The sequence below is a fragment of the Macaca nemestrina genome, chromosome 4, assembly GCF_043159975.1.
Source record: "Macaca nemestrina isolate mMacNem1 chromosome 4, mMacNem.hap1, whole genome shotgun sequence".
Lineage (NCBI taxonomy): Eukaryota > Metazoa > Chordata > Mammalia > Primates > Cercopithecidae > Macaca > Macaca nemestrina.
The window spans coordinates 101301166-101313836 of NC_092128.1; the positions used below are offsets into that span (position 1 = coordinate 101301166).

The 12671-nt window shown below is 44.5% G+C and overlaps 1 protein-coding gene across 2 annotated transcripts in view; it reads left to right on the forward strand.

The window, feature by feature from the left end:
• The window catches only part of MINDY4 (MINDY lysine 48 deubiquitinase 4), a 132043-nt gene that overhangs the window by 13535 nt on the left and 105837 nt on the right, over window positions 1-12671 (forward strand). For both annotated transcript variants that reach the window (XM_011731333.3, XM_011731332.3), the window contains exons 4-5: window positions 1179-1422; window positions 6671-7080. In XM_011731333.3, coding sequence (XP_011729635.2) covers window positions 1179-1422; window positions 6671-7080 — 654 coding nt within the window. The remainder of the gene's footprint in view (window positions 1-1178; window positions 1423-6670; window positions 7081-12671) is intronic.

The window sequence follows — 12671 nt, forward strand, 5'->3', positions numbered from 1 at the left end:
CCTGGTTAACTCCTACAGCCCCTCCCTGGTCTCCAGGCCTCTAGTGATCTTCCCTACCTGGTCTTCAGGCCTCTAGTGATCTTCCCTCAAATCCACCCTTATCCTAAGATAGTGTGAGCTTTCCACGAAAGGAGCCTGGCCATGCCGCTCCCCGGCCAAAGGGCTTCGGACATTCCCTGCAGCTTTCAGGGTAAACTCCTTAGAATACCATGCAGAACCCCATTCCTGACCAGCCCCGGCTGCTCCCCTGAGCACATTCTGCCTTGGAGGCCTGTGTGCTGGGGCTGGGCCTTCTCCTGGGGAGCTCTTGCTTCCTGATTCTCTCAGACTCAGGTGCTGCCTTTTCTGGGAGCCCTTTGGGATTTCCCCAGGCTGGTTCCAGTCCCTTCCTCTGCTTGACATGGCCCAGTCTCAGCACACACGACTGCCCTCCCGCATGTGACCCAGTGCCTGGTAAGCAGCTTAGCATAGGGTAGGGGGCCATACCCATTTATGGCAGGGCCCAGTAGTAGAAAATAGCTGAGCCTGTGTCACAGGAGTGCTGGCTTCTGGGTGATCAGAGGTAAGATTCCCCTTTGCCTGGGTCTCTCTCTTTGTCTCGTGGGCTCTCTCTCTCTTGTTCTTTCTGAGTCTGTGCTTATTCTCACGGTCTCTCACCTTCTTTTGTTATTTTTTGCTCTCTTCCTTCCTCTCTCTCTCTAACACACACACACACACACACACACACACAGCCATTGGCACACCTGACTCCAGGTTTAGCTGAACAGCGGGGAATGCCAAGTTTGCTGTGGGTCTTCTCCACGCCTCTCAGTGGTGTGCGGCAAGGCTGGGCTTCACATACCCCATGACTGTACTGAAAGATTATAGTCTTCCTTAGTCATTCAGGTCTGGAAGACTAAGGACGCTCTTTAGTCTTAAGGACTTGAGGAGTCCTGTTATGGCTCATCATCTCTGAATTTGTTTGCTTGTTTACTGGCCTTATTTTGTAGGGCAGACTTGCCCTGATACCAGAGTATTGTCTGTTCCTTGTCTTTCATGATAATGCACTGGCTGGTTAGAAGTCATCATAGACTTGTTAATGGGCTTGCTTTGAGTGCCCATTGAATGTGGAATTTGCTATCTTTGTTATTGATTCCTTCTGGGGAGTCTGTTTTAATGGAAATATTCCTTTTTCACAGACATGACAATCTTGATGGAGATGTACTTGGTAATTTTGTATCATCTAAAAGGCCTCCACACAAAAGTAAGCCCATGCAGACGGTTCCGGGTGAAACTCCTATGTTGGCTTCTGCGTGGGAGAAGACGGACAAGCTTCACTTGGAGCCCTCCTTGGATGTGAAGAGGATGGGAGAGAATTCCAGGCCAAAGTCTGGTCTGATTGTGCAAGGCATGATGGCTGGGCCCATCGCCAGCTCCCCACAGGTGGGGCTATTGCTCTTTCTGTTGTTATGAGATTGGAGGCTGAGGACTGGGCCAGGCGTAAGGCACGCCTGGGTTTATTTGGGGTACCCCACAGGACAGTCCGAGAAGAAGGCCTGTGCGTGGGGTGGGAAGTACACTGCCTCTGTTTTCTCCCTGGCTCTACTGTCAGTGACCCATGAGGCCTTGAGCAGGTCTCCTTTCCTGCCCTTAGCTTACCCATTTTGTCTGTGAGGTGGATGCCATGGTTTTCTATTCCTCTGCTGGGTGAGAATACCTGCTCAGCTTTGTCTTTGCAATTCAGGAGTGGAGAACCTATCCAGGTTTAGAGAGCATCTTCAGGCTGAGTGTGGTGGCTCACGCCTGTAATTCCAACACTTTGGGAGGCCAAGGTGGAAGAATCGCTTGAGCCTAGGAATTGAGCCTGGGCAACATAGGGAGACACTTGTCCCACTGCCCCATCTCTACAAAAAATTAAAAAGTTAGCTAGGTGTGGTGGTGTGCATCTGTAGTCCTAGATACTTAGGTGGCTGAGTGGGGAGGATTGCTTGAGCCTGGGAGGTTGAGGCTACAGTGAGCTGTGATCATGTGACTGTGCTCTGGCCTGGGCAAGAGTGAGACCCTGTGTGAAAAAAAAAAAAAAAAAGAAAGAAAAAAAAAAAAAGAAAAAAACCAGAGAGCATCTTTTAAAATAAATGTGAAACATGATAGTTAAAAGGGACTAAAACCCCAAAGCCTTATGGTTTCATTTATTCTGCTTTTATTTTTTTCTCTTTCAAAAAAAGATTCTAAAAATTTCACATTGTTGTTTTATAGTCTCCCTTACAGGGTGACCATGGTAGAGTTCCATTAGGCAGAGAGACAAAACCAAATCAGAGACATATGTAAACGAAGTTTGCAAAACAACAAACAGAAAAGCAAAGCAAAAGTAAACACCAAACTCAAAGTGCCACGTCAGTCAAATCAGGGAGCCTGAGCCAACAAAAAATAGGTGTCTGTGTCCACCTGCGCTCTCACTTACCTGCTGTATGTTTAGGTGTGGTGTAGGTGCTGGCACTGTTCTCTCAGTTCATTTGGAATTAGGACAGAAAGAAGTGAGTCCTCTCCCTGCCCCTGGCTCCATCTTGTGGGATCTTTGGTCAAGGTTTTTATTTCTCTTGGCTGCAGTCTCTTCTATTAGACCAGCTGTCTGAGGCCCCTTAGGGCTCTGGGATTTCAGTATCATGCAATCTTGGGGTCCAGATCAAGGAAGAGCCTGCCCGCCACTGTGTAGTTCAGGCCACAGCTCACCTTGATGTCATACCCCATCCTAGGCCTTCTTGTTGAAGAAGGACATTCATAAACTGAACCCTGTCCAGAGGAAAGGGGCTAGAATGGTGAACAGTTTGGAGGAAATTAAAAGGTTTAGAGATGTTTAATCTTGTGGGAGATTGGCAGAATGTAAGAGATTTCTTTGAATATGGAGGTTGGAATAGCCTATCTCCATGTGAGATAAACTCTGTTTGCAATCTTGAGCTTAGTCTGTAAGCCTCCTGAGAGCAGGACACTGTTGTGTTTCTGTGTAGTGCGTGGTGTGTGCTTGCTGGCACCATTGTTGGGTTGAGTGGTGTAGCCTTGCCTGGTGGCTCCAGACAGCACAACTGGCACCAGTGGATGGAGGTTGGTATAGGAGCCCTCCATTAGTCAGAGCCACTTCAGCAGTGAAGGTTGTTTTGAAAAGGACTCAGCTAGTTGTGTGAAAGGGAAGTTAGGTCACCCATCTGCTGGGGACACTGTGGAAGGAGCCCTGCCTGGGTGACAGTTTAGACTTACATCAGTGGTTCTTAGACTTTTAGCCTCAGGCTGTCTTTATACTCTTAAAATTATTGTGGAGTGCAAAGAGCTTTTGTTTATGTAGCTGTGTCTATTGCTATTTACTATATTTGAAATTAAAAGTGAGAAGTTAAAAATACTTACAAAAATCATTAAAAATAACAGTAGTAAAACTATTACATGTAACATGATATATTTTAATAAAAAATACATTTTTCAAAACAAAACATTAGTGAGATGAGTAGCATTGTTTTACATATTTTTGCAGATCTCTTTAACATCTGGTTTAGTAGTAGATAGTTCAAGCCTCATATTTGCTTTTGCATCCAGCGTGTTGCAATATGGTATTTTGGTTGAAGTGTGTGAAGAAAATCTGGCCTCACCTAGATAAGCAGTTGGAAAAGGGAAAAGTATTTTAATAGTCTTTTCAGAAAACTGAGGTTTTTTTTTTTTGATGCTACACCGAAACTAGACAAGTTGTAGTTTCTTAATGTGAAATCTTAAACCATATCAGTGAACTTTTTGTACCTTATCAATTTCCCTTGGTATGTCTTGCACTTTGAATTTTTTACCCCTGAAAGATTTAGTAACATGATATATTGGTCATTTGGAAAATATTGGTTACTGAGTTATATAGATCTTCCAAATGTGGACACATCTCATTAGACAAAAAGAAAATCGCACCAAAGAATTTCATTTGTTGATGTCACTCCCAGCTGATCCAAGAAGTTTTTAAGTATTGCAAAGCTCTCAAACTCACAGTGGCAGTTAGAAGTTTTCCAAAATTCTAATTTTTACCTGACAGCTTGTGTTTTATCACTGACAAAAATACACCATTTGTTTCCCTTGAGGTGACAGGCTCAATTGATTTTCAAGAAAATGCCTGCCAAATACCCACGCTTGAGTAACCATAGTTTGTCTGTCAGTGGTTCCATGAAAAAACCAGCAAGCTCACTCGCAGCCTAGACAGTCGTGCAGTGCCAGCTGCCATCCTCCATGCTCAGCGGAATGCCTGCACGCCCCTCCCACTGTATCACTCAGGGTGTTGAAGAGATGTGTGCTGGAGAGTCTAAGGGCATAAAATGAATACTTTTTATGTGTCAGCATGGACATTCCTCAGTGAAGTCAGCACTTTGTTCACCTATTTTCACTGTGAGTGTGCAGGTAAAGAGGGCCTTGGGCACTAGTAGAGTTTGGTGCCACTGCTTTGTTTCGTGCTTGGGACCAGCAGTTTTTCCCACTGTTGCTTTGTGCACAAAGTCAGCACAGTGGAAAAAGGCACCTGGGACCAGCAGTTTTTCCCACTGTTGCTTCGTGCACAAAGTCAACACAGTGGAAAAAGGTAAATTGTGTCATCTTACTACTATCAAAATAGTTTTGAATTCCCTAAAAGGGTCTAGGGACTCTTAGGGGTTGGTGGACTACTCTGGGGACCAGTGAACCAGAGGAACACCAGGGTCCTGTCCCAGCATGACGTCCTGATGATCAAGTGTGTGCAGTGGAGGTCCCCTTTGTACCTGCGCTGTGAGGGAGATGGCTTGGACCCGCTTCGCCGCCGAGGGCATTGCTGCAAACTTCTCCTTTTGGTAATTGTTTTGGGAGGTGGTATCTGAAACCCGCAAAGGATGTTGAAGGAAAGGTTGCTATAGAATTTCGCCAGATTCTCTAGAAGGGACATTGTGGCCTTTGAGTACCTTGGCCATACTTACTGGTTGCTCAGGAGAAAAGAGCCAAAGATTGTTGGGTATTTCATCATTTTTACTACATCACTTCTGTATTTAAGAATGACTTAAGAGGCTGGGCTCCCTGCAGCAGCTCCAGCTCCCTTCGGCCAGAAGTTTGAGTCTCCTTGGGAATGATGACTAATGTCTTCCCCATTTTGTGCAGGGGATGCCCTGAGTGGCTTTGGGAGGAGGTTTATAGTGCTTAGTAATGTCTGCTTAGCCAGAACATTACAAAATTAAGGTTTCCTTATTCCAGCCCAGGCTTTACTATTTGGTCTTGGATTATTTCTGGAAATATTGAGAGGTTCAGAATTTTAAACCAAGGAAAAGCCTGGTATGTCTGTCTTTGTCTCCCCACCCTCCCATTAGTAACAACACGAGTTCCCATTTCCTCCACTAATCTTTGACAGTAAGGGAGGATATTTGGATATTTAATTGACTCCTCTAGAATTCCTTCATTTCAAACACTAAGCAAATCTTGAGTGCCTATTAGGTATACGCTGCTGAGCTGGGTGCCCTGTGAACACCAGAGGCAAATTAAGAATGACCTCTGCCATCAGGAGGGGGTTAAGACCATATGTAAGTGGGCACAGGGCAAATACATGTAGGAGTAGTGAGCGTTTGCTGACTGCTGCAGTACGTCTGGCTCTGTGCTAGTGCCTTGCACGGGTCTCATTTCATCCTCTGTACAGTCTTGTCGGAGAGAAGTACTACAGGTGCCTCATCCCTCGTCCAAAACCTTTGGGCTGGATGTCTTTTGGAATTTATATATATGTATATTTTAAATTTGGAAAGGAAGTACAGTGCATGAGACACATACCACATAATGCCTTTTGTAGGGTTTGTGGTAGCACCCCATGAGCAAAAAACATGACCATTTCAGCAACTCCATGTAAGAATGAATATTCACATTTTAAAAAGACTATAAGCAGCCTCACAACAGTTAAGAATTTACCACAGGATTTTTAAAAACCTTTCATTTTCAGAGGTTTTGGGATTTATTTATTTATTTTTTTTGAGACGGTGTCTCGCTGGCCCAGGCTGGAGTACAGTAATGTGATCTCGACTCACTGCAATCTCTGCCTTCTGGGTTTAAGTGGTTCTCCTGCTTCCACCTCCCGAGTAGCTGAGATTACAGTCATGCACCACCAGGCCTGGCTATTTTTTTGTATTTTTAGTAGATATGGGGTTTCACCATGTTGGCCAGGCTGGTCTCGAATTCCTGGCCTCAAGTGATCCGCCCGCCTTGGCCTCCCAAAGTGCTAGGATTACAGGCGTGAACCACCATCCCCAGCCTGGTTTTGGGATTTAGAAATGACAGGTAGTGGATTGTGGACTGGTTATATTACAGGTGAGGAAATCAGGGACAGGGAAGTTAAGCAGCCTGCCACAGGTGACACAGCTGGTAGGTGGTAATGCAGACTGGAGCGACGGCTTCACCTGCTGCATGAACCTGCTCTCTGTAGGGGCTGCGAGAGAAAGGCCCAGGCCTGCTCTGAGGTTCCGGCAGGCGGGGCGTGCATCACTGAAAGCACAGAGGTGGCAGCATTTGAGTAGCTCCTCAAAGAATAGGCAGGATTTTAAGGGAAAGAGTCAGGGGTGGGAAAATACATTCCTGGGAGAGACATCACATCATGGGCAAATGCTTGAAGTGGGATCTGTGTTTTCCAGCTCCCCTCAAGGGTCCTCACTGCTTTTGTCCTTACTCCCTTTAGGATTCTTTTCACAGACGCTCTCTGAGACGGTCCTCACCCTCAAGCAGCTCCACCCAACCCCAAGAAGAGAGCCGGAAGGTCCCTGAGCTCTTTGTCCGTACCCAACAGGACATTCTGGCCTCGAGCAGCAGCTCCCCGTCCAGGACCTCTCTGGGTCAGCTTAGTGAACTGACCGTAGAAAAGCGGAAGAGCACTGCCAGCAGCCCTCCCCATCTGCCCAGCAAAGGGCTGCCCCCGCGGGACAGGGCCAGGCCGAGAGATCTTTCTGAGGACAGCCCAGTGGTGGATGGCAGCACAGACGTGGACAGGATGCCCTTGAAGCTCTACTTGCCTGGTGGTAATTCCAGGATGACCCAGGAGAGGCTGGAAAGAGCGTTCAAACGGCAGGGCAGCCAGCCCATACCTGTCAGGTGAGTGTGCCACGCAAAGGTGACGGCTTTTCAAAAAGAAACTCCACCTCTCCCATGTTGTCTAGTCCCTAATGGCTCCCAAGGGGCCTTCTTAGGCTTCTTGGTCTCTCAGAACAAGCCTGCGAAGTAACCAGCAAGGCAGAGTTTGTTATGGTCTACCAGGAAGAAAACTCAGCCAGAGCTCACACACCTGGAAAGCTGAAGAATGCTCTAGATAGGGGTGTCCAACCTTTCGGCTTCCCTGGGCCACACTGGAAGAAGACTTGTCTTGGACCACACATAAAATACACTAACAATAGTTGATGAGCTAAAAAAAATCACAAACAAACCTCAATGTTTTAAGAAAGTTTATGAATTTGTGTTGGGCTGCATTCTAAGCTGTCCTGGGCTGCATGTGGGCTGCAGGTTGGACAAGCTTGCTTTAGCAGATGGGCTCAAAACATACCTGCAGCAACATGGCCAGGCAGACGTGGCTAAGAGTTTCTTGTGGGAAGCCAGAGATACAGTGATGAATCAGCTCCCACAAGGATCCCTTAGGGCATTATTTCTATTTTATTTTATTTTTCACCCTATGCTTACTTTTATTCTTTACAGTAGGCCTTGATGATTCCTACATTGATTGATTTTTTTAATGTTAAACCAACCTTACATTCTAAGAATAAATCCCACTTGGCTATGATAGATTATCTTTTTGTATATCATTGGATTTGACTTATTAATATTTCGTGTACGGATTTTATGTATAAGTTTATGAAGGAGATTGGCGGGCATATTTCCTTTCTTGCAACAGCTTTGTCAGTTGCTGATACCTAGGTTATGCTAGAAGTGGTCCCTCTTTTTCTATCCCCTTGAAGAGTGAGTATAAGATTGATGTGATTTCTTCCTTAAATATTTGGGAGAATTTACTGGAGAAATTTTCTGTGCATTAGGTTGAAAGGTTTAAATTATGTATTCAATTAAATCTTTTGAATTCAAATTTCAACTTTCTTCTTGTGTAAGTTTTGGCAAGTTGTATTTTTTCAAAGACTTTGGCCACTATATATATATGTTTTTAATTTATTGGTATAAAATTGTATAATTATATTATCCTCTTATTATCACTTTGAAGTTTGTAAGATCTATAGTTATATCTCTGTTTCATTCCTGAGATTGGTAATTTATGTTCTTTCTCTTTTAACTGGTCTCACTAGGAATTTGTCATTTGTGTAATATACTCAAAGAAAACTTTTGGCTTTCTGTTTGTTTTCTATTTCATTGACCTCTGCTCTTATTTTTATTATTTTCTTAATTCTATTCTCTTTGAGTTTGATTTGCTATTATTTCCTAGTTTACTGATTCTCAGCCTTCTTCTTTTGTAATATCTTTTAAAGCTGCACATTTCTCTGTAAGTAATGCTTTGTCTGTATTCCATAAGTTAATATGTTAAATATTCATATAACTTAGTTAATATATTTTCTAATTCCCATTGTGGTTTCTTTTTTTTTTTAACCCATGGGTTATTTAGACATGTACTACTAATTTCATATATTTAGGGTATTTTTTTTGTTTATATATATAGTTTATACATTATTTTTTGTTTATGTAATTATTTGTATATATTATTTATGATTACAATCCTTTGATATTTGCTGAGATTTCCTTCTAGTATATATTTAAAGCTTATCTCTGATAAGCAGCATGTATTTGGAACTTTAAATCTAGTCTGATAATTTTTTATTCTAGTTGGAATAATTATGGCATTTTTATTTTCTTTTTACTTGAATAACTTCCTTTAGTATTTTTTTTAGCAGGTATGTTAATTTTTTTTTCTAGTTTTTGTTTGGAAATGTCTTTGGTTTACTTTTTTTTTTTTTTTTTGGAGACAGGGTCTCAGTCTGTCACTTAGGATGGAGCGCAGTGGCACAATCACAACTCACTGCAGCCTTGACCTCCCGGGCTCAGGCGATCTTCCCACCTTAGCTTCTTAAGTACCTGGGACCACAGATGCACTAATTTCCACACACCTGGCTAATGCTTTGTATTTTTTGTAGAGACGGGATTTCGTTATGTTGCCCAGGCTGGTCGTGAACTCCTGGGCTCAAGCGAACCTCCCATCGTGGGCCCAGGGTAGGTATTCTCATATAACACATGGTAGGGAGGGGCTGCCTGTGGAAGAGCAGCCCACTTCCAAGAGGAAAAAGTGCAAAGCTGAGCCTAAATGCCTTTTATTTTTTATGGAATTTATCAGTTATATAATTCACAATTCCTCCCTTAGGGTGGAGTGATTAAAGAGGGGGAGAATGGCCAGGTGGGCCAGACTAGCAGAGCCCTCTTCAAACTTCTAGAAAACACTGGGAGTTGAGAAAAAGCATCCTTCAACCCAGCAGTTGTTATCCCCATTTCACAGATGAGGAAACTGAGGCACAGAGAATCCAAGGAACCTGACAAGATTTCTGGGTGGATGCAGATCCAAGGGCGCACAGACTGGCAAATGGAATATGGGCTGGATTTTGGCTCTCTCTCACTCCCTCAGTGAGGCGTCTTTGTGTAGTGCACATACTGTACAACTCTACACAGTGCTCTTGATTTGAAACCAGGGCCAAAGTAATCCCAGTGGTAAATGTATCTGCATCCCCTACCCTTCCCAACTCCCCTCCATCAGTGCCCCCTTCCCCTTGTTGTTTAATTCAGTTTGGTAAACAGGGGTCTCAGTCTTAGTGTGTACCAGGTCCTGTGAGTTCCTCAAGGGGAGAAACGCATGTGCACATATAATTCTTCTAAAGCATGGGAAAGTACGGTGAGATGACATCAGAGCTGGCCATTAGCACAGAGCCAGCTCCACTACTCTGTCCTAAGGAAGCTGGAGGAGAGGGGCTACTTGGGGCTCTTTTAGGGCCTCCAAATATCAGGTTCAGGAAAATCCATGGAAGTCACACCTAGGGGCAAAGGTGGGGTTAGGGGGCAGGTGGAGGATGCAACCTGCTGAGATGTTAGGGGGTGTGAGTATCTGTGCAGTCAGGCACTCCTAACTCTGACTCCTCAGATCTGACCCCAGGAGCTGAAGGGACTATTTTCTGGTTTATTTTTTGTTTTTGTTTTTCTTCTGTGTCCTTTGATATCGAAAGATGCTTGGATTCCTTTGGAGGGGGAGATGCACTCTGATTTTTTGAATTTCCAGCTTTTCTGCACTGCTTTTTCCCCATCTTTGTGGTTTTATCTGCCTTTGGTCTTTGATGATGGTGACGTACTGGTGGGGTTTTGATGTGGATGTCCTTTCTGTTTGTTAGTTTTCCTTCTAACAGTCAGGACCCTCAGCTGTAGGTCTGTTGGAGTTTGCTTGAGGTCCACTCCAGACCCTGTTTGCCTGTGTATCAGCAGCGGAGGCTGCAGAAGATAGAATATTGCTGAACAGTGAGTGTTGCTGTCTGATTCTTGCTCAGGAAGCTTTGTCTCAGGGGTGTACCCTGCCATGTGAGGTGTGAGGTGTCAGTCTGCACCTAGTGGAGGATGTCTCCCAGTCAGGCTGAGGGGGGTCAGGGACCCACTTGAGCAGGCGGTCTGTCCGTTCTCAGATCTCAACCTCTGTGCTGGGAGATCCACTGCTGTCTTCAAAGCTATCAGACAGGGGCATTTACCTCTGCCAAGGTTTCTGCTGCTTTTTGTTTAGCTATGCCCTGTCCCCAGAGGAGGAGTCTGCAGAGGCAGGCCTCCTTGAGCTGTGGTGGGCTCCACCCAATTCGAGCTTCCCAGTGGCTTTGTTTACCCACTTAAGCTTCAGCAATGGTGGGTGCCCCTCCCCCAGCCTTGCTGCCACCTTGCAGTTAGATCTCAGACTGCTGTGCTAGCAACAAGGGAGGCTCCATGGGCGTGGGACCCTCCCGGCCAGGTTTGGGATATAATCTCCTGGTGTGCCGTTTGCTAAGACCCTTGGTAAAGCGCAGTATTAGGGTGGGAGTTACTCAATTTTCCAGGTGTTGTATATCTCAGTTTCCCTTGGCTAGGAAAAGGGATTCCCTTCCCCCTTGCGCTTCCCAGGTGAGGCGATGCCTCGCCCTGCTTCAGCTCTCGCTGGTCGGGCTGCACCAGCTGACCAGCACTGATTGTCCGGCACTCCCCAGCGAGATGAACATGGTACCTCAGTTGAAAATGCAGAAATCACCCATCTTCTGTGTCACTCACACTGGAAGCTGGAGGCTGGAGCTGTTCCTATTCGGCCATCTTGGGCCCGAGCAACAGAACAAAGCTGGATGGAGAATGACTTTGATGAGTTGAGAGAAGAAGGCTTCAGTTGATCAAGCTTCTCAGAGCTAAAGGAGGAACTACGTAACCAGCGCAAAGAAACTAAAAACCTTGAAAAAAGAATGGATGAATGGATAACTAGAATAATCAATGCAGAGAAGACCTTAAAAGAACTGATAGAGATGAAAACCATAACACAAGAACTACGTGACAAATGCACAAGCTTCAGTAACCGACTCGATCAACTGGAAGAAAGAGTATCAGTGATTGAAGATCAAATGAATGAAATGAAGCAAGAAGAGTGGAGAAAAAAGAGTAAAAAGAAATGAACAAAGCCTCCAAGAAGTATGGGATTATGTGAAAAGACCAAATCTACGTCTGATTGGTGTGCCTGAAAGTGACAGGGAAAATGGAACCAAGTTGGAAAACACTCTGCAGGATATCATCCAGGAGAACTTCCCCAACCTAGCAACGCAGGCCAACGTTCAAATTCAGGAAATACAGAGAATGCCACAAAGATACTCCTTGAGAAGAGCAGCTCCAAGACATGTAATTGTCAGATTCACCAAAGTTGAAATGAAGGAAAAAATGTTAAGGGCAGCCAGAGAGAAAGGTCGGGTTACACACAAAGGGAAGCCCATCAGACTAACAGCAGATCTCTCAGCAGAAACTCTCCAAGCCAGAAGAGAGTGGGGGCCAATATTCAACATTCTTAAAGAAAAGAATTTTCAACCCACAAATTCATATCCAGCCAAACTAAGTTTCGTAAGTGAAGGAGAAATAAAATCCTTTACAGACAAACAAATGCTTAGAGATTTTGTCACCACCAGGCCTGCCCTACAAGAGATCCTGAAGGAAGCACTAAACATGGAAAGGAACAACAGGTACCAGCCATTGCAAAAACATGTCAAAATGTTTGTCTGTCCTTCGATGCTAGGAAGAAACTGCATCAACTAGCGAGCAAAATAACCAGCTAATATCATAATGACAGGATCAAGTTCACACATAACAATATTAACCTTAAATGTAAATGGACTAAATGGTCCAATTAAAAGACACAGACTGGCAAACTGGATAAAGAGTCAAGACCCATCAGTTTGCTGTATTCAGGAGACCCATCTCACATGCAGAGATACACTTAACCTCAACATAAAGGGATGGAGGAAGATCTACCAAGCAAATGGAAAACAAAAAAAAGCAGGGGTTGCAATCCTAGTCCCTGATAAAACAGACTTTAAGCCATCAAAGATCAAAGGAGACAAAGAAGGCCATTACATAATGGTAAAGGGATCAATTCATCAGAAAGAGCTAACTATCCTAAATATATATGCACCCAATACAGGAGCACCCAGATTCATAAAGCAAGTCCTTCG